The sequence below is a fragment of the Thamnophis sirtalis genome, unplaced genomic scaffold (genome assembly GCF_051295495.1).
Source record: "Thamnophis sirtalis isolate CommonGarterSnake01/CBP01778 unplaced genomic scaffold, rThaSir2_p1.2 scaffold_5, whole genome shotgun sequence".
Taxonomy (NCBI): Eukaryota; Metazoa; Chordata; class Lepidosauria; order Squamata; family Natricidae; genus Thamnophis; species Thamnophis sirtalis.
The window spans coordinates 48775407-48798693 of NW_028261385.1; the positions used below are offsets into that span (position 1 = coordinate 48775407).

General features: G+C 35.3%; 1 protein-coding gene across 2 annotated transcripts in view; it reads right to left on the minus strand.

Moving 5' to 3' along the window:
• Positions 1-1144: 1144 nt before the first annotated feature.
• EFNA5 (ephrin A5) overlaps positions 1145-23287 on the minus strand; it is a 210313-nt gene continuing 188170 nt past the window's right edge. Inside the window, exons 3-5 of one of the 2 annotated variants that reach the window (XM_087715781.1) lie at positions 8350-8415; positions 7859-7939; positions 1145-5497 (exon numbers count right to left, since the gene is read on the minus strand). In XM_087715781.1, the coding sequence (XP_087571907.1) occupies positions 5376-5497; positions 7859-7939; positions 8350-8415 (269 nt within the window). In that variant the 3' untranslated portion in view covers positions 1145-5375. The remainder of the gene's footprint in view (positions 5498-7858; positions 7940-8349; positions 8416-23287) is intronic. The other variant, XM_087715783.1, reaches the window with a different exon arrangement.

The following is a 23287-nucleotide window of genomic DNA, read 5'->3' on the forward strand; positions in this document are numbered from 1 at the left end:
GACTCCAGTTCCCTCCTTCCGAGAATCTGCAGGAATGTCCTTGGTTCCCAAGAGAAAGTATTTTGTTTTGACTACAACATTCCAACTATCTATATTCCCCCTCCCTATCCCTCTTCTCTAATGTATCAGCACTGACATCTCAAAATGGCCTCAGTCATGACAGCTTCAGGATTGACACTTAATGTTTGTGAAGACTCCCAGTCTAGTTAGTTGACCATAGCAAAGATGAAATGTGAGGACAGATTTCCTTAAGTATACCTTGGTTCAGGGAGGGGACTCTTTTTCACTATGTCTCTTAGGAGTATATTAGGAGTTGATATTTCAATGCTCCAGGAGTGACAAAACAAAACTACCATTAATAGATAATAAAGCATACTGCACACCAATTGATAACTTGTTGCAAAGTTGTGCACCATTTCCAATACAGAGTGTTAAAGGAATGGGGTGTCAGCATTTCAAATTGATTTTAAAAAGTTGTGGAGGTCTGCAGCTCTGCTACAGACTTTTCTCCGTCTTTTAAACTCATTTAGTCCATGAATTTTAGCTGAGGGAACACTGGAGAAAAGGGTGCCATGCATTGTCTGCCCTGTTTGCAGTCCTTTTATGTCACCCCAGTCCACGCTTCGCAGAACATCTTACTTTATTCTGCATCAAATTGCCATTCATCAGAAAAATAGGAGAGCACAATTTAAAACATTGCATTATTTGTATAGTCACAGTCTAGAACAGGGCTGTCAAACTCGCGGCACACGGGCTGGATGCATTACACACCGGCCATGCCCACACCCAGTTTAGTGAAGGGAAAAAAGCCATGATATGTCATGTGATGCTCCCATAACAACGCAAGTTTGACACCCCTGGACTAGAAGATGGTGTGAATAACAACTTATTCTTAAGCTTGGCCTGGGGAATAACAAGAATACCACAGCACTCAGAATATAGATCAGACTGGATCCTGGTGGTGACAGCTCCAGGTATTTGATCTGTGCAGAAATTGCATTCCAAGCATTGCAGAACTGCTCAGTGTTGTATTCCTTGCAGGCTTCCATTCCCCCACAAATATTTAAGATGGAAAAAAAAGCCCCTGAACCAAAGGCATCATTCAGAAAATAAAAATGAAGCCTGAAAGAATTTATTAAAATGATGAAAACCTTTAATTTTTTATTCAGATATAATTGTACGGACACGTGTATATACAAATACAGATTTTATGGGTTTGTTTTTTTTAACACTTTTTGTTAAATTCATATAATGTAAGCATTTTAAAAACAGCACTCAATAAATAAGTGCAAAGAAACTGCAAAGCAGGGCAGTACAAGGACAGGACCACACTGAGTTGGACTTTCATACCCAGAAGGACACAATCGGTGGCTTCTTTAGGCCATCAAGGGTAACCATGGAAAGCAGATTCTGTAGGCTCATGGGCAACCTCCACTATGCCAGCATCTATTAAACTGTTCAGAAAATGGCAGTAAGATTTTGGCAGGGAGATTAGTCTCAAATATGAAAAACATGGGTGAAGGCATGGCAAAAGTAGGGCACTGCAAGTTAGAAATAGAAATAGCCTATTCACTGCTCCACTTTTAATGAGAACTTAAGGGGACTTGGTAGCAGGGAAGAAAAAGAGGAATCTGATGTACAGTAGATGGAAAAAGATTATTAAAATTACATAACTGGACTTATGGAAAAAATGGAAAAGGGTTATTTTTCAAAATTTTCAAAAATTGATTCAGCCACTGCTTTCATAAAATATGTGAAAAAACTCCAAACACACATATTCCCTTGGTAGCTATTATTTCTCTCCTCCAATGGTTATACAGGAAAGAAAATTATTTACATATAACCCCTGCTACATTTGGTGTTCAATGGGGTGAGGAATCAAGTCACTGTACATTATCACATATGTCGCTGGGAAGGCCCCTTTTTGAAACAATCACCCATGAAAATGAAAAAGGATTAAACAACTGGAAAGAGAAAAAAAATGTTCTCAGAATAAAAGAAGAATAAAATCCAAGCTGTTGTGAATCCACATGCTAATGAAAACCTAACACCCAAAGAAAAATACCATGGGCTTCCAACAATAGACCATTAACTCCACAGACAAAACATCGATAATCAGATGCCACAATATTCCAAGTCCTGCCATTGTGAAATCTTGAGAGTGGCTGAATGGCTTTCATGAGTGAATCCTGTATGGGGAGTGACCTGTGGTGGCTACATCTTCAATAGCCATGATGGATTTGGGGGGGGGGGGGGATATATTCAGAAGGTGAATTGTTTATTTAAATTTTAATATCACGAAAATCTATTTTCTTCTCACTTACAAAAGACATAATAATCAAATTAATACTTTATTATCAAACACTATGTACAACAGAGGCTGCTAATAATACAGAATTTAAAGAACATAGCATTTTTTTGTCTTAACTTGTCTTTCCTTCGCCAGCTGAGAAAGTACAGTACAAAACAATATTTCTAAACTAACACAAAATGTTACCTTGTTGTCTATTAAAGGATACACAGTATCCACCACACAGATCAATCCTTATTTCCCTGCTACCTTTTGCAAAGCCCTCAGCAAACTCGGACTGGATGGCACAGGGCAGACTGTCTGAATTGAGGGGGACCAAATGTTGTATCTCATATTTCATGCTTGAGAACAGGGGCTATTATAAACGTACATACTGGCATCTTTTTGAAGACGTCAGGACAACACGCACACACACACATACCCAAGTGGGAGAGATTAAAAAATTTTCAGGCACTGGCCACATTTGCATGAATGCACCATAAGGCTTGGTTAGCATCAGTGTTCCTGCATGAGCAGCAAACCTTGTTAAATATCAGTTCCAAGGAGATACAATTCATGGCCTGCACATACCATAGAATAAAACTATGGCTTGCTTATGGCTAATTTCGTTGATAAGGAGCTATGATTTGCTTTCAGATGGAACATACAATTGGATGGTTTAGTATCGGTGCTGTTCAGAAGTATTTATACTAATCAAGTCTTATGTCTCACTATGTCCTGTGAACATGGCCATTTCTTGCTTAATAAGATTGCCTGATGCCATCAAATATCCGAAGGTCCTGTAAACCTACTGCCGACAAATCTGCATTTGAGGCAGTGTAGCAATTAGCATCTGAACTGTAATTACAGTGTTGCTTTTATTCATTAGATTAGCAGTGGCGCTGTGGCAAAGCAAAAGTTTGAATTCACTGTGGTGACAATCTGTGGTTTAGAAAGCGTGCTATTGAGGCAAGTGAGTCCAGCCTTTTATTATTGGTAGATAAATGATGAAAAAATAGCTATAGCCATTGTTAGGACAACAAACAGTGCGACTCATATTTGCAATTGGTAGGTTACACTTGTAGGATCTTAATTCATGTGCAACATTGTCTTTGCCTTGATCACTATTTTCAAGGTCATCCCTTCCTACATATGCACCCAAAATACACGTTGAAGAGAGGAGACTGATTGATTGCACTCTGAGGAAAGCAGTGCCATTCCTCAGTGTTGATTATGAAACTATTTTTTTTTATTTGTGTGCTATATCAGACATCTCTGTGCTTTCAAATACAGCCCAGACTTTGTGGTATCAGGCAAGCCCAGAGTGCCTTATATTTACCATTTTATTTATGCTATTTTTGAATCCTGAAATACTGCAACTTTTTTAAAAGAAAAAAATTGCTTTCTTTTCATAATACAAAAAGGCATTTTCAAAATGTTGTCCATTTGCATTATGATTTAGTATTAAACTCTTTCTTTGCTATCTTGTGAAAATTCAGTGAAGCCTAACCTCATTTTTTAAAAAGTTTTTTTCCACTAATTTTGAGAGAAAACTAAGTTTGCTAAGTAGCTTTCATGATCTCTCTTATTTAGTAAATCTAAATTTGGTCTGCCTAAGTTAATGGAATACTATAAAGAAGGCATTTCCTGGTAAATATTTTATGAGGCTATATCACAGCTGCCTAAGGATTCATCCCCGATTTCAACCAATCAGCACCCCATAATCTTGTCACAAATTACCACATTTTATCATCTTTAAATAGGACAAGCATATATAATTATTTTCAGCATAAGGTATATCTAGATAATGTATTTTCTACTCTAGTGGATTTTTAAAAGCAACAAAATAGTTAAAAGTCTTTGGGAGTCTGTCTAGTTTATATCTCCTGCCAATGAAGACATTTACACTAATTTTCAACTGTGTTGGAAAAGAAGAGAGATGAGATCAATGCCTCAACTTTCACCCCACAGTTCAAAGCAATCTTCCTGTTCTCTGTTCTTCCCATGCAGAACTCCCCTCCACCCTCTATGACAAATGTCCTGGTTCCTTTCTGGCAGCATTTTACTCCAAGAGTTGCCAAACTTTCAAGGAGGCAGAATTATCCATGACACTGGGGATTCTATATCACTCACCAGGTTTGCTCCACCCTGAGATGTTATCAACATGGTATGTATCATCATCCAGAGCTAGATCCAAGGCTACTGGCTACTAAGCCAGCCTTGGGAAAGGTCACTTTATTCACACAGAAAAGATATTTTAGAAGTGCAGAAATGCCTTTTTGCATTTGAACAAAAATTGTTGTAGCACCATGATATCTAAGTCAAAAGTAATCTGGTGTGCACTATCCACCTAGAGCGATAACAGAGGCACTATCACTCCGACATAGTTTCCTAAACCTGACCTTGCATGTCAGTAGTCACTTTTTTATCCCCTATGACAGAGTTTCTGTTATGGAGCATAACTTCTACAGTCAAGGACCTTTCAAGGCAGTTGCATACAAATAATATCTTTTTTCTTTGAGGAGCCTGTTCACTGAGATATATCTATTCTTAATATCTTCCCTCCAGTCCTGACATGGTGACACAGTGCATTGCATGATCGTCTTACAGTGCTGAACAAGGAAAAATAAATATTTTATTGAAAAGAGTAAAAAACTTCTCTTGGTTTTTTTTCAAATAACTTCCTTATTCTTCAACTAACTGCATCTCCTATTATTCTTCCTTCTCCACATACGGATGACCCAGTGAATTAACTGGGCAGTATCTTAAAGAGAGGCTGCAGAGGAACGTAAGAATCACTAGTGTCAATATTGAAATTTGGCGTTTTCATTTGGAGTCCATTTATTTTAGAAGGGATCAAGGAAAGCCAGGGAAAAGCTTGGGAGTAGGAAGAGGTCTAGTTATTCCTCTTCAATTTTTGCTCAAAGTTCAGGTTGCAGAGGAGAGAAAGGGAGAAGACGGGGGAAGGAGAACAAACCAACATCTTCAAACCAATACAAAGTCCCGTTGCTGGGATGAGCAGTTAAGTGGATCTTTGATGTTCCAAGATCCTTAAGTTGACTGTGGCAGCTTGCTGGAATATGTGCTATAACGTCAAAAGCATTGCTAGAAGGAACAGTAGAGTTGTAAAAGGCTGACTGGATATCCTTAAGGTCTGAGCTGCATTCTCACCACGGGATGGCTCAGCGGATTCATGTACCGTATCATCTGTTCAAACAGAAAGCACACATTTGTATTTTTTTCCATTCCAAAGATAAAGACAACGTACGTTGTTTTAAAACGTTTTAATAGTTCCTTGGTTAAATACCATGTGTTCGACTTTAAAAAAAAGCTTAATGAAACCAGATGGAACACTGGCTGAAATGAAAACTCAACTAGTTTTAGATTTTTATTTTTCTTGTGTAGTTTAGTGTACAGAAAATCAACAAATGTCCAACTGATGATTTACCAGTTCCAAAAGAATTCCAAAGTTTCTGCCAGTAAAATCTGGCTATTTAAAAATGTTAACGAAGAGGAGAGGGTTTTAGAAAGACTGACTTGACCAGAGATCTTGTTGAAGAAAACAATTATATCAATGCATATTGTTTTCTTAAAATATAGAATATTATGTTTTTGCTAGAAAAGTGGGAAAGTGAAAGCAATTAAGCACAAAGATGAAAAGCTGCTGTAGCTGACTATCATTAGATAACAACAAAAACTCTGAAATACCATATTTAAGCAGATGACACATTATTTGAGAAAGCAGCAAAAATCACATCATAAAGATGTTCAGAGATGGTGAGATGGCCACAAGTAAGAATTATGCAGAATGTCTTATTCTGTTTTTTGACATTTCTAAGAAATAATGGTACAGAGTCTTTCCATCTCTCTCTTGGAAACAATAAGAATGCTTAGAAGTAAGACCAAAAACCCCAAATGGTCTTTTTCAGTATAAATCAGCTAAGTTGTAAAATAGGAAAATGCTTACCTAGAAAAATTAAAATGTTAACTATGAGAGGCTTTGATTAAGGTTTAAAACGATTCAGAGACAGTGAACTTATTGTTAAGGCCCCGTGTTCCCTATCCTAAATCAAATTAATTTCTTTGTTTATGAGCAAATGCATCTAAATTGTCATAATACCGGTAATTATTTCTAAAAGTTTCATAGCTGTTTATATATCAAAATTATAACATAAAACTATATCTAACCTTAAAAACATATACAGCTTATAATACATTATTAAGAAAGAAAAACATTTAACTTGATGTTGGAAACATTTAGTTTAGACACTAGGAATGTCTCTTTTTAGGAATATGCATCACAATTCCCTGAATGTACATCTTTCAATATGTAAAATGAAGGTCAAGGCTCTGACTGTTTCATTAGCAGAAGCACAATCTATTTTGTATTAAGAGCACCAACAACCAAAGGACATAAACTTGTTGTACGCAATAATTTCTATATCCCTATTTCTGCAGAAGTTTGATTCTGCTAAATTTAGAGGATAGGGATGTAGTATGAATTAGTAGAGTGTGGATAGAGCTGACAGTGACTATAACAAGCTTTAGAGTATTCCTTTGAAAACTTCCTCCTATTCCTTTTGGGAGTTATCTTAGGTTCTGAGTTTCTGTCTTTTCTCTTTGCCAGAGGGTCTCTGCCTTGGATTTATTCCTTGTCAGCTTCTCTCTTCATCAGAGGGACTTTTGTTTGCCCTGCTGTCCCTTCAGCTTCCTTCATCTGAGAGCCTCTGCCTTAACCTTGTTTGACTTCCTCTGTAGTCCTCAGGTAGCTCTAGAACAGGACACTCAGAAATCAAGACATTGAATATATCTTGCTTTTTCCCCCCAGTGGGAAGAATGGGGAGAAATGGAGAACATGACTTTGATGTAAAGAGAATGTCTAAAGCAATGCAATGTCCAGAGAAATATTCAGACAATTTAGTATTTAATATTCTTGTAATATTTTTATTTTTAAAACAGAACCAGCAGGCACACAACTAAATCTTCATTGAGATCAGCTTTACCTGATCTTATTTAATAATAATAATAATAATAATAATAATAATAATAATAATAATAATAATAATAATATGTATTGTATCTACAAGACACCATTAACATAAATATGCCAAGAATATTAACATATTTCTCTGAGACACTGTAAAATTCTGTCCAAATGCATCTACATATTGGGGCAGGGTAGCAACTAAATAAATTACATTTAAATTCTCATGGACAATATATATATGTGTGTCTTTAGATATACATACCATTTCCTTAAATATTCATCTCTTGAATGAAAACACCAAAAAATGGGGTGGGAATGGGATTAGGACAACTATGTTTTTAAATGAGGTGCCATGTTTGAGCAAGCAGATTGTCATGGAAAAAGCATACTTTTTCTCAACATCTTAAAAGAAAATTCTAGCATTAGCAAATTAGATATACCATAAGCAATATTAGCGCTGCAAGAAATGAGTAAAAGCAGAATAATTTTACTGTGCAAACCATGCAAAGAGAAAGAAAGAGACGCAAAAGCTCCAGAAAGACAGAGGCATTTGTTAAAAGAGAGTCTCTAAGCATACTAACCTGCTGGTTCTAATGAATTTTCTACTTTGTCGTTAACATCGAAAACACGATCATGAACACCTATAGTTTTCATACAGTTGTCTATAACAAAAATAGAGATAACAGCCAAATAAGTTAGTGAGACACCCTTAAAATCCCCATTGTCCTTTTTTTTTTTTTTTTTTTTGCTGCTGTCTTCATGTCTGATTTCTATTTCTATTATAGGCATATATTTATAACTTCACTGTGGCCTGCTTCGAAACACCACAGTAGTTTTCTTTTTGTACCACAATTTAAGAAACAACAAGTTAGCAACTGATGCATATGAAAAACAAATAAGAAAACTGCTTTGTGAAAAATGATTAAAAGATATGGCAAAACAAAAAAAGTGATGCTGAAAAGAAGAGACACCACATAGGATTTTAAAAGTTAAAAGAAGTTTATACTGCGGTTTACTAAACCGAAGCATGCACTATAAAGCTGCCCTCTAAAGCAAGGCATAAAGCACTTACTTGCAGGCCGTACAAAGACTTTCAGCTTTAAACAGGCTCTTCTTCCATTATCAGGGATTGCAGATGCTGAAAAAGAAATAAGAGATTACAGAGCATAGTTATTCTTCATCTTAAGGGACAATATCCAACATTCTTCTTTTCTTTCAGTATGTAATCACAGCACAATCTATAGATTATTGCGGACATTCAAATAACAAACAAAATTTCTAAATATCCAGTGTTCTGTATTTTTATATATTATTACTTTATGTTATTCATTTATTTTGCTTTCCTCCCAAAACGTGGGAGTGAAAACAGCACTGATAAGCCAAACTGTGTATCTCTTAACATCAATATATATAAATAACAAATAAGGCTAAGTTGGTGGTCTTTCCTTTGCAGTCCAAAATTCACAAATTTTCCACTTTAGCCAGAAGATGATAGTGATACGGTCTCTCTTAGGTTATTGAACTGTAACTCCAATGATCCTTTACTTTTGGTTATGTTGGCTGATAGTCCTGAGAATATTTGATTGGATTTATTCCTGCTTCAGTTCAAACACAAAACTTGGATAGAAATAGATTCCTCACATCTGCTTTACACAAATGGAGCGGATTCTACGTGGCACAATATGCCTCATCAAAGAAGTCACATTGTGAATTGGTCATGAGAAAATGGCAATTTGAATACAACAGAATAGGTCTCTCTACATAGCTTGAATAAAAATACATTCATGATGCATATATCTGTTTGATATGTTGCATTTTGTTTCAGAAACTAAATAAAGGTTTCATTGGGAGCTTCTATTGCAACATTTAAAAGAAATTAGCCTAATAGGATTTTAGGTGACTTGCATGCATGTGAGAAAGGTGTAGGGGTGTGTGTGTGTGTGTGTGTGTGTTTTACAAATGTTTCAAATTTTCTGCAGCTATGAAAAATATTTGAAATATTTGTTTTGAAAATTGGGTTATGATGAACAGCCTACACCTGCTTGAAGAAACATCATTTGGAAGGCTTGTATGGCTGCTACAAAGGCTATCTTTGATTTTTTTTTCCCCCTCTCCATGCACAACTGCTTTTCTTCACTATTGGATCAGACAAAACAATTATCTAAACATGGATATATTCATAAAAATCATGACGTTTAAAACATCCATATGAGCCTTCCAAAGGACATGGCTGTTTTAATGCTTCAAGTAGGGGTATTTCTCTTGCACCTTACTGCTTTTGGCTCTAATCTTGTCCACTTTGGCCTCTGATGTATCAATACAGCATTGAAAAACGAATACAGGTAGTCCTTGACTTACAACAGTTCATTTAGTAACCATCCGAAGCAGGGGTGTGTTGCTGCCAGTTTTACTACCGGTTTGCAACCTACACGCAAAGCATGCACTGTTCTATGTAAATTGTTTTTCGTGCATGTGCAGAACAATTTACAGTGAACTGTGCATGCACAGTCACTAAAAACCAAAATGGTGGCGGCCGAGTGGCAGTAAGGGAACATGGGTCGCTGCCGGTTCTGTGACCCAGGACTGAATTTCACTACCGGTTCAGCTGAACTAGGACGAACCAGGAGCAACCTACCTCTGGTTCAAAGTCACAACAGCATTGAAAAACCTGACTTATGAGCATTTTTCACACTTAATATTGTTGCAGCATCCCCATGGTCACATAATTAAAATGCTTGACAACTGACTCATATTTATGTTGGTTGTAGGGTTCCCTGGATCATATGATCACCTTTTGTAACCTTCCAAGAAGCAAAGACAATGGGGATACCAGATTGACTTAACAACTGTGTTACTAACTTAACAACTGCAGTTATTCACTTAACAACTAAGGCAAGAAGGGTCATAAAATGGGGTAAAACTCACTTAACAAATATCTCAGCAACCTAAATTTTGGGCTCTATTGTGGTTGTAAGTTGAGAACTATCTCTAGGTGCTGATTCTAAGAACTAAGCAGTCTATAGATTATACTCTTGAAAAGGCTGAGTTTATATTATTTATCTACCTTCAGTGAAAAATAACAGAAATTATAAATCTGTACTACTTAAAATTAAATGTTTGCTAAATCTTCTCTTATAAACTCCCTGTATTTAAGCTCTATGTACAATTTAGCTCGTCTGTAATGAAGATTCTAAGTAAGCTGTCTGTCTGATTTGGACATTCCAAGAGATTGTGATTTATCCACATAAGCAAAATTAACTTTCCTTCTATTTTTTCAGCAAAAGCATTTGATGGTTTGGGCCATTATTGTAAGAGCTTGTGCCAAGTAATATACTAACATAAACCAATGTATCTATCTATGTGATTGCTAAGACTCAGTACTGACTTGACGGCACATAATCAATCATAACAATGTAAAATGTGTATGTATTATATACATGCACATGGAGGAAAACCATAACAAATAAATTATTCTTGACAATATTGAAGTTGAACAGGACTTTTCTTTTCAATCAGCAGACACATTCTTCAACCCTTTATTATGAAATGGGGAATTCCTTCCTTTAGAGTAGAGAAAATATGATTCAGTTACCATATAGTCCATAGATAGTGGAGGGATTTTGTCATTAAATATCATAGTGAAGAGACATTGCTATAATAGTTCTGAAGTTTGAACTTTTTAACAGGGATCATTCATAATTATTTAACTTGGAGGCCTTTATTTAACCTGATGTGCAATTATCATTGATTTTTTTAAAAAAACATGCTTTTGAATATTACAAATAATGTCTGTTAATAACTTATTTTGTTTGCTCATAAATTAATGTATGTGATATGTTATTAATGGTTTGCTAATATTTATAGTTTTATTTATTTCATTGACCCTACTATGCAGCATAGCAAAATGAATTATGAATCAATGTCATCCAGATAATAGGCTACCAAAGACTGGAGATTTAAGAGTGTATCTGGAATATAGAGATAACACAATGCTAATTAAGATCAATTGTGGCAGATTGTGATATAAATTCAAGAAGGCCATAGAGGATGCTCCAAAAATAATAAATGTTATGATTATGCCACAAAGAGGGGAATAATATACATGATCCACTTGACTTGGTGAAAATTAGAGACACAACCCCATGAAGATTGAGCAAATATGTTGATAAATAGTTCTGAAAGTTCTTATTACTGTCATACGTGAACGTAAGGTTGATAATCAGTGGTTCGTGTGTACAGCCAGTCAATACTCCACATATTAAATTTCAGGGTAGGTAAGTCTTACTGGGATTTAAGAGGTAACTTGCTTAAAAATGATATGCTGCTTTATAAAACAATTGTTCACGATGTAATGCTGCATTTCAGATTTTTCCCAAAATGATGCTAATTTGGAAGGTTTATAGATTTAGACAGAATCAGGAATTCCTTTGAGCATTGATTTAAAGACATATTTGCTTTCAAATATCAAAATATTGAGTTAAGAGAGAAAAAAAATCCAAGACAAAAAAGATTAAGAGGCATAAGAAGTCTGCTTCTTTCAATCGTAAACAAAATTGCATAATGATGTTTCTCAGCTTTAAGTCATATTCAAAGACAAATACTTAAGAAGTGCTAACAGCTGGCTTCCCTGTGTGCTCTCAATAAATCAAATATGGGGGAAGCCTTTACTGACATTTATTGTAAAGAATGTGCTACAGGGCAAAGTATTGCACTCTGTGGAGGCATGCAGGAAACTGGTCCCCTTCCAGAGGCCTCTGATGAATATACAAATCTTATTCAAGACAGATTAGGTGGCTTAATAAAATAGAAATATCCTGTTCTCTACCTAACAACAGGGATACAGGTACAGAAAAACTTTCTCATTACCTTAAATGACCAAAATGTGCAATTCTTTCTATGCTATCCTGCCTTTACAAATGACACAGAAAAGCATAAAAGCATATTCAAAGGCAGGATGTCAATTGTTATACTTATGCACTGGAAGCCATGCCTTTGCAAAGCAGTATATAATAATCCATTATACTGTTGGGTTGTTTTTTCTTCGACAAAACAGCAAGGCAAGAATTTCCATAAACTTGCTTTCAGACTACAAATTATTTCTCTTACAATGAAAAGCTCCAAATACAATTCTAACTTTTATGACCACAGAAAAGTTTTTAAAACTGTGATGATTATTACATATAGTCACCCCAAATACTTGTGACTAAATACTACTTATCATTAATAAAACTAGCTCAAAAGAATCTTAATGTAACAACCCTAAAACATTGCTTATATTCCATCTGGTTGATAAATTTCCAACTAATAAAGGAGAATATTTGTAGTTTAGGGGTCCTTGGTCCTCTCTAAACTCAGTTGCTTTCTTGCAGATGCTTCATGACCCAAAGTAAGTAACATAATAAGTGGTAGTTGATTATGTTATTATCTAGTTTGGGTAACGAAATGTCTGCAAGAAAACAACCAAGCTCAGCTTCCCAACTGAACATCCTTACAAATTAACTTGAACACCAAATTAGAAATGATTGTCTTATTTCATCTCATCCAATCTTATATTTTACTATAAGATTTACTCTTAATATATTCATTGACTGATTATGTACCAACTAATCAGTGTGGATTCTTAGTGACCACATTTTCTCCAGGATGATTCCTTCTCAATGTGGTCTTTCAGGTAATCTAACAGTGCAGCCATCATCACCAATCCTGGGGTTATGACAGCAACCAGACCTGCTGAGATTGTTCTCGTCAAACATCATGCTTTATGGTAAAGAAAATTTCTGTCCCAATCACCACAATAACCTAGGATTAACTGTGGTCAAGCAGTCCTATAGACAGATTTGAAATTTCAAGTACAGATAGTGTTTTTAACAAAGTATATGGACAAGCCTTTTGAAGTGTGTGAAAAAATATGAATAGCAGAGAATTGCCTTTAACCATTTTCAGCACAATGCCATATTTATTAGTCAAATCCAAAAGCCACATAACCTTATATAACTCTCAGATCTAAATTCTAATTGCCAGAAGCACCAAAATTCTAATATTGTGTGTCAGCTGTAGAGATTTGGGAAGTTTCATTTTTAAGAACAGCCATCTGCTTCATGCTTAGTAAAGAAATGAGCTTATGTGGAAGCATTAAAAATGCAGTTTCCCATTATGTTTGCCAAAGGCAATATTTCTCAATTTGTAGGAGTCAAAGAAAAAAAAGAGAGAGGAAAAGTTAGCCTATTAGCAGAGTTGAGCCTTTCTCCTATAGGACTTGGTGTGATTTACTACACAACACAAACATATGTAGATTAGACAGGTAAATGCAGTTTAAACATTAATATTCTTCTCACAATAGAAACTGAAAGAATTTACCATTGGCATAAATGCTACTGAGAGACTGCTGAAGTTTAATGAACTGAGAGAAAGTTTACATGTATATGATATGCCGAAAAACAAATAAAAATTTACTGACAAAACATATTTTTAAATTATATATTCATATATTATAAAACCCGTAACTTAAACCAGTATTTTACATACAAAGTAATACCATCTTTCAGAAATCAGTAGCTCCATTTTCAATGCAGTGTCAATTGCGTTTAAATCTAATTGCTCATAACAAACTTAGTCTTGCATGTTTATTATGTGCTTATTTTTGGTATGTGGTTTATTCCTACAAATTCTATGATAAATTCCTTTGCTAAACAACTGCTGGCAACATTTGATCTGGCTCTCTCCATTTAATTTTCAAATAGGTTAAGTTCCCAATAAAGCAGGGGAATTTTAACATCTTGAAGCAAGGAACACAACTATACCAGCTACAGAAGGTGCAATTGTATTATTGCTGGGAAAATTTCATGAGCTTTGCTACAATGCCTTGTCTATATATTTAATTGTTTTAATTAGTGGACCCAAAGTCTAACTTTTATTGGAAGTTTTATTTTATTTATTCATCATATTTCTAATTTAACAGATTCTATAATACTTTCATGGAAGTGAAAAGATATTTTAAATACTTGCCATCAAATTCAAAAATACCATGTGCTGCATATTTCAAATTATCCTATGTTATCAGGAGGGAAAACTGAAATATAAAGTGACAAGGACCCTACATCTTACAAAAATAAATAGGATTGCTTAGGCCCTACAGATTCTTTTTTACTCTGCCTCAGGCTGATGCAAGAAGGTAAGGACTATATCTACCTCCCAGAGGTAGATTCATTCTACATTCCAGCCCAAGTATGAATAACATTTTCCATGCAAATGTTGCACTGAATATACAGGAAAGTAAGCCCAGTAGACACAATTCGCCATCTCCCAATATATCTAAAGTCTATGTTGAATTAATTTTTGTATAGTTGAAAGAATAATACATATTGTTAATTTAGAACTGTGTAAATGAGCACTTCACAAAGCATCGTGGTTCGAATGAAGTATTCCTCCTCAAAGACACTTAGGTGGTATAGAGGGCTTGATGCTTTGATGACTTTCACAACTGGTTTCCATACGTGCAGATACAACTGTTTCATTCCAATGGGAATCTCAGTGGATTGTGGCTGTCTGTTCATGAAGGTGGCTGACTCTTCTGAAGCACATGGCTGACTCAATGCTTTAAGGGTAGGATTCATCCCAATAAATAGTTTGTTGTTCTTAGTTGTGAAGTCATGCCCAACCCATCGCGACCCCATGGACAACATTCCTCCAGGCTTTCCTGTCTTCTACCATCCTCTGGAGTCCATTTAAAATCACATCTAGTGCTTTGGTGACTCCATCCAGCCACCTCATTCTCTGTCGTCCCTTTCTTCTTTTGCCCTCAAACTTTCCTAGCATTAGGCTCTTCTCCAGTGAGTCCCTCCTTCTCATTAGGTGGCCAAAGTATTTAAGTTTCATCTTCAGGATCTGGTGTTCAGGCTTGATCTCCTCTAGGATTGACTGATTTGATCGCCTTGCAGTCCAAGGGACTCACAGGAACCTTCTCCAGCACCATAGTTCAAAGGCCTCAATTCTTTGGCACTCAGCCTTTCTTATGGTCCAACTTTCACAGCCATACATTGCAACTGGAAAAACCATAGCCTTGACTATACACACTTTTGTTGGCAGGGTGATGTCTCTGCTTTTTAATATGCTGTCTAGATTTGCCATAGCCTTCCTGCCCAGGAGCAAGCGTCTTTTAATTTCTTGGCTTCAGTTCCCATATGTGGTAATCTTGGAGCCCAGGAAAATAAAATCTGTGACTAACCTCCATTTCTTCCCCATCTATTTGCAGGAATTGAGAGGGCTGGATGCCATGATCTTAGTTTTCTTAATGTTGAGTTTCAAGAAAACTTTTGCACTCCTTCTTCACCTGCATTAAGAGGGCTCTTTAGTTCCTTTTCACTTTCTGCCATTAGAATGGTATAATCTGCATATCTGAGGTTGTTGATATTTCCCCCGGAAATCTTAATTCCAATTTTGAATTCATCTAGCCCCATCTTTCTCATGATGTGCTTTGCATATAAGTTAAATAGGCAGAGCTCTTTGTACTGCCATGGTAACTCCAGTAATGTGTAACACATGTTTCTATACACAGTCCACCTTGAATATGAATGGAAATGGACAACTTTGTTCAAGTCTGCATTGAGACCTCTGACTCTATTTTGCTAAAAACAGGATGCTATCTTTCTAGCCAAATAGGATTTTAAAATACCACAGAGAACACAAATATTCAGACTGTTTACTAGAATCAACAGAATGTATTTGGGAGATAAGAACTGAGATTTTTTAAAAATGGAGTTTTATTGAAAAGTATTTAAAAATGGTAATCTAAGATTTAGATTAGAAATAATAGTTTGATGAGTAATTATATTGTCAGAGAGATATCCTTTGATGGGTCTTGTTTCTGGAGTGAAAGGAAAAATCACAGTAGAAATTGGAAAGCTGACAGGATACCGAAACTTATATCTTATTTTTTGCCCAAAGCAAAAGGCCAATAATTCTTAGGCATTAAGATTCAGTCCTAAAAGAAGAAAAAATTAAGCAACTTTTTCTTTTAGACTTGAGAAGGTGTAATTGAGTAGCATTCAAAAAAGAACTACACAAATGTCAAAATTTAGTATTCATCTTAGTGAAACTTGAGAATTACTTGGAGAATTCAGAGATGCATAATTTGGATACTCAGCCAAGGTGTTAACAGGGAATATTCACAAATCAGTCAAAGAAATAAGAAACTTTGAACCTCAAGGAAATTGAGTGAGCTGCAGAATTTGAACAACTGTTATAACTTTTTATTTGTAATAAAACTTATATAGCATAAAATTCTGAACTAATGACTTTTGGTATTACTTCATTTCTTGATCTTAGATAGATTTAAGTAATTTTTATACAGAACTGTCAGGGTCAATTAATAGGGGATACAAAGTTTATTTGATTGATTGGGTTGGGGAGAATAATTTCAGGCATGCCTATGCTAATGAATATTAGAAAATAAAAAAGGCAAAGAATTGCCTTAACTATTTTCTAAATAATTTTCTAAATTGTCAAGGGTACTCTTTCCTAAATTTGATAATTCTTACTACCTATGATGACCCTGGGAAAAAACATTATGAGCTTAAGCCAGGAGAGCAAGAGAAAGAAACTCAAGTCTTGATTTCTTTGGTATAAGATGGAAGGAAGGGGAAATGCTGTCAGGCATTTGAGATATTGCTATGATAGTTTATGATAATAAAGTTTTAGTATTTGTGTATATATACTGTACATGTGTATATGCATGTGTACATTGATGTCATGTCAGTGTTCATCAGTATTTTCATGAACTGACTAATAAGATATTTTCCAAGAGAAAGCAACATTAAGAGGGCTTCAGTCAGTGATCTGTTTGGAAATTTTGAATTAATATATGGACATTAACTGTTGTTACACCATATTATTTCATAATACTCCAACCGAAGCCCCAGTAACTAAATCTAAATCCTATATCATTTAATACAACTGAAAGTACATCCAGTTTTATTACTCTTAGTCATTTAATATTTTCTTTGTTAGAAAATTTGGCAGAGAAAATTGTAGTCTTGCATTTCTGTCAGGTAACTCTCTCATTATTTTCAATATAAATATTGCTATGCCAACTGATGCAATGAAGGCAAAAGGGTTTTGAACTTTAAAAAGCAAAAACTGGGAATTCCATTTTAAAGGATGCTGAATTTTATTTGAAATCAAAGTGTCCTTAGGGTTCAGCTTATATCTTTGTTAAAAAGATGCACATTTAAATCATATTTAGATTTTCAAGCAGTTTGAAGGTACCACAGGACCAAAAATTTCTTCTACTGGTAAAAACAAAACAAAGACTTTCTTGAATTTTTTTGGACATCAAAAGTCTTTTTCAAAATATTCTTACTTTGAATGGTTAGATATACAGTGTAGGATCTACAATTTCTTTCCTGCCACCAAAATAAACAAGAAAACAAGCAAAGGATGGGGACATTTTGAAACAAGGGTAAATGCAAAACAAACTCCTAGTTCTTTCACACAAATATTCATCTTAAACTCCACCAGGAAGAACAAGCACATACGATCCAAAAGGAGGAAATTCCTCACTGAATATGAAAGACAGAGCAGGCACTACATTTAGAGTGCATTGCATATACTTTGAAAATAAAAGTAAGGAAAGCATGACTTCTGGAATTCTTTCCGATGCTTTCACCCAGCATTAGGCATGGGAGATGCTGATAGAATCTCAACTACAAAGAAGTAATGTGTTGCATCTCTGTGTATCTGTGTGCATTCTTTGTGCCATGTTTTTGTATAAATGTTACATGTGTGTACATGTGAGACGGTAGTAAGGATCGTCTTATAATATAGTCTAGTCAGGATTGATGCATATATAGAAGTAATCTTCGATTTATGAGCACAATTGGGAGTGGAATTTCTGTTGTAAGCTGTATGGTTGTAAAGCAAGTCAGACCTAATTCTATGACAATTTTTACTGTGATCATTAAGCAAATCATGCAATCATTAAGCAAATCCAATTTCCCAAACTGGCATTTCCCCCTTTTTTTTGCTGGAAATAGGCAAAAAAGGTCACAAATCGGAATTATGGGACAGGATGCTGTAACTAGTTGTAAATGTGAGCTGGTTGCCAATTGGCTAAATTGCAATCACATGGCCTGCATGAATGGTGTGATGGTTGTAAGTGCAAGTACAGGTTTAGTATTTAGTATTTTATTGGAATTTATAGGCCGCCCTTTTCCCTGAGGGGACTCAGGGCGGCTTACAATCAAAAAGGGGGGGGGGGGTTTGTAAGGCCATTGTAAGTTTGAACTATATTTAAATTAACAAGTAAAGGATTACCTGTATTTGGGGTTTTTTTTGTTCTCTTGTTGTGTGTGTGTGTGTGTGTGTGTGTGTGTGTGTGTGTGTGTGTGTGTGTGTGTGTGTGTAGCAGTGTTTCTCAACCTTTAAGATATGTGGACTTAAATTCCAACCTTGCTAGCTTGGGAATTTTGGAAGTCCATGTCTTAAAATTGCCAACGGGTAGAGAGTGGGCTGTATATATTGTAGTGTGATTCACATGACTAGATGGAAGGGCATTAAGAACACTGTTACTTGGGTAACTAGAAGATAAGAACCCTTTGGAACGAGAACCCTTTGGACCCTTTGGAACGAGCTCCCCGTGGAGATTCGTACCCTCTCCACCGTCCGGGCCTTCCGCATAGCCCTGAAGAACTGGCTCGCCCGTCAGGCCTGGGGATAAGGATCGCTACCCCGCCCGAATGATGAATGTATGTTGCTTATTATTTTATTATATGTTGTTATCTTAATGTTGTATTCCCCCCTTCCCTGGTTTTCTGTGAGCCGCCCTGAGTCCCCTCAGGGAAAAGGGCGGCCTACAAATGCTAATAAACCAAACCAAACCAAGAAGTATAGTCCCTAAGGAAAGCACTGAAGATTTTTTTCTATTTTTTTCTTCTTTTTCTTCTAAAGTTCTTGGGTGGATCCAATCCATTTTCCAATCTGAACTTTGGGCAACCTTTCCTACCAAATTTAGTAGCATTGTATTTCCCTTTTGTACAGTTATAAGAGCTTATTCACCGGAGACAAATCCCTTGTACATCCAATCATACTTGGCTAATAAACAATTATATCCTGTCCTATTTGATCCTCCAGCTGATTCCATGATAAACAGTCCTGAACTTCTTTAGATAATTTACTTTTAATACTTCACTTAGTTAAAAAAAATCCTATCCTCCTATACTTCTCATCTTCTAGTTATTATTCATATGATACATCTAGCCACCCAGCCAATCTATAAGTAAACCACCCCTTATTTTAACATACCACATATACCTAAAATGTATCATTTTTCAATAATTTCACAGCATTTGTGGCTTCTTTTTTTAAAAAAAAGTCTCTCAGAGATATGAACACCTATAACATTTCAGTTCCACTCTTCAACTTATCAATATTCCATACAAATCTCAAAACTACTCTTTCTAGAATTCATTAGTTTCATCCCAAATCATTTAATCAGTTATTTTTAATTCCATTCCCTTTGCCAGTAGCTCCTTGTTTTGCTGTCTTGCACCTATTTTTATTTATTTGTATACTGCCTTTATTATTTTTCTAAATAACTCAAGGTGGCAGACATACATACTACTCCTTCCACTTTCTATTTTTCCCACAACAACCTGTGAGGTGGGTTGGGCTAAGAGAGAGTGACTGACCCAAGGCACCCAACTAATGTTTTATGACTAAGGTGAGACTAGAACTCATCATTCTAGCCTGATGCCTTAATCACTAGATCCGTATCGGAAGTCACAGTTCCCAAACTTCCGAGTTGCCCATAGGGCCATTTTTCGCCCTCTGGAGCCTTCAGGGAAGTTCCTGAAGCCTCTGGAAGGCCTCTGGGAGGGTGCTGTTTAGCACCTTCCCTAGGCTTCTAGAAAGCCTCTGGAGCCTGGGGAAAGCAAAAATAGCATGCCAAAAGCAGTGTGAGTGCTGGCTGCGTGTACATGCACGCTGGGGTCACACGCACATGCATGTTGTGGTCGCACGCATAGCATTATGGGTGTGGACACATCCACTCACAACCCCCCTATACTGCCCCTGCTTTTGGCACACCCTCCAAAAAAGGTTAGCCATCACTGCACTAGATCAAACTTGTTCTTTATACTTCTAAAACTTTTTTATTTCTAACAAACTAATTTTTCTTGACTTCCTATACTTCTATGTATAATTTTTAATACTCTGGGCTCAATTGCAATGGTAAAAATAAATAAAATGTTTTCAATTAGTTGCTCTCAGTTTTGTCCCAACTTTTTTCTGTAAACACATTACATAATAGTTTGCTTACTTTTATACAGCGTTATTTCACTTCATCATTCCACAAAACCCCATCTCATATTCCATAATGTTATATATTTTTTCTGTACAATGCAATGTAATTCTTTTCACTCTGTTCCAAGTATCTTGTACGTTCTTTTTCTTGTTGTCCACTTCCATTAATTCAACTGTGAGACTAATCCATCTTCTAACATTTTTTTAATAACACAATTCATACTCTCTCTTTTGGATCTACTTTCTAGTTACTTTCATATCTCTTCTTGTTTTTTTCCATATTCAGTCACATTACTAAAAAATGTCCTGTCCCATATTTAGAACCTGAATCCTTCTGACATTCACTACACACCTCACAATTTTTCCTCATAAATATTCAATCATGCTTTTTGTGTAATTCCTTTTTTTATAGGCACAAATTAATAGATAACTGTTTAATTCATGTACACGTATTCGTGAAAATAAGTCTTTTTCAATGCAGAAACTTTACAAGTCCTCATATTATTTATTCTTGACACTGCATACTATATGTTACATAGTTCCTACCCATCCATTCATGTAATTTTTTTTTCTTCTAACTTGGATTCCATTAATTAAGAATGTTATGCAATTTGTACCATAACTAATCTCTGGTTTAGGGTTAGGAATAGTTATTTGCAGCATTATAAACTTAGGATTCTTATTTTTAGAAAGAGCTGTAACAATCTAGATGAGGTTTTATCATACTCTCTGATACACATTTTAGTCCTTCATTCCTAAGTAAATGTGAAATTTCATTTCCTACACATAATCTTCTACTACAAAGTCTCATCAATTTCACTATTTCACAGTTCCACATTTCTCTCCCTCTCATCTTTCAAATTTTACTCTTCTTATATTCTTTCAAATGTCCTGATATCACCAAACTAACTCACAGATATTAACATGTACTGCTCAATATGGTTTGGTTTAATAAAGTGTTTAACATAATATGTCTTAGACATGTGGTGAATCTGTAGACTATGTTATCAGTGTTTGTCATATTCATGTCACCTACAGCATTGTCTAACACTTTTAAATTAATATTCTAGCAGAACCAAAATCCAATTTTATCTTAAGCATGGTCACACTGCTCTATGTAAGCTAGGATCCCTGATCCAAAGACAATTTTGCCTGAGTCCTACAAGTTAGGAGACATGTCTGTTCCTATTATATAATCAAATACACCTAGATATTCTTCCCTTTAAGAGTAGAAGAAAAAAAGAGGTCTACTGAAGAGGTGTAAGCTAATCTGTTAGTATATACCAAAAAATGTGTCTTAAAAAACATCTTGCAACATTTCATACAGTGCTTAAATCATAAGGTAGACCTACCATCACGTAGCTTGAATCAAGCTACATCTAAATATTTTATCATATAGAACCACTGTTCATTAAATGTTGTGTTGAAAGTTTGCTTTTCTTTCCAAATTCAACTCTTTGGCTATCATAAGAATAAAGCATTTGTCCAAGAGACATATGAACTGGAGTTCTATTTTCATTAGTATATACTTTTTTTCTATTTTTATATTAAAGTACAAAATTAAAGAAACAATTTCTCTGTGATTATAATATTATTTCTTTTGCTTAAATAAATTAATATAATTTAATTAAACCTAAAAAATATCTGCAGAAAATCTAATTCAGTCCTAAGTATCTTTTTCAAGGCACAGCAGCATACTAAATCTTCAGACAGATTTATTAGTCCTATTAGTAACTGTTTTTAGAAATCTTTATAGTTTCATGTGAACCATCGATGAATTTCTGGCCTTGAATTACCTTCATGTGCCTGATAAACCAACATATTTTGTTTAATTCCATATATAAGCAGTTATTTGCTATGAATGCCAGTATCATGATTATTTCCAACTTTTATTTTCGTAGTTATTATGCTTAAGTGTAGTTTACTGAATAAATCACAGCTGGTTGGGTTCACCCAAACACATTTAATCATAAACCATAGATTACATACCATGATGTCTGAATTTGCCCATAATGAATCCATTATGACTGATTATGCTTTAGTGAAACAATTTGCCCAAAGCATAAATGTTTAGTTCACATGGAAATTGTTTAGTCTTTTACATTTAAAGGCATAAAGATATACAATTAGTCAAAATGTAGCACATTTTAGATAGAGTTGTAAAGCACATGTAAATTTTGAAAGTAATGTTTTGTTAGCAGAAATTATTGCATAGTTTTAATGTTGTCAATATCAATGAAAGTATGTTTTCAAGTAGAACAATATTATATTGAGCCATGGTGGGCCAGTGGTTAGAATGTAGTACTGTAAGCTACTTCTGCTAACTGCCAGCTGCCTGCAATTTGGCAGATCAAATATCATCCCACTCAAGGTTGACTCAGCATCCTTCTGAAGTGGGTAAAAGGAGGACCCAGATTGTTGGGGCAATATTCTGACTCTGTAAACTGCAATATTCTGACTCTGTAAACCGCTTAGAGAGGGCTGTAAAAACACCGTGAAGCGGTATATAAGTCTAAGTGCTATTGCTATATTCTTGATATAATGCAGCAGTATTAGATTACCAACTTCATCATATTTAAACTTTACAAACTATTCTTATGAATCTGACAAATTCCCTTTTAAGGCAGCTAAGCTAATGGTATTATCATTTCCTGGATCAGCAAATGTACAGATTATTTTTTGAGTATGTGCAATGTATTTCAGAATTTTATTCT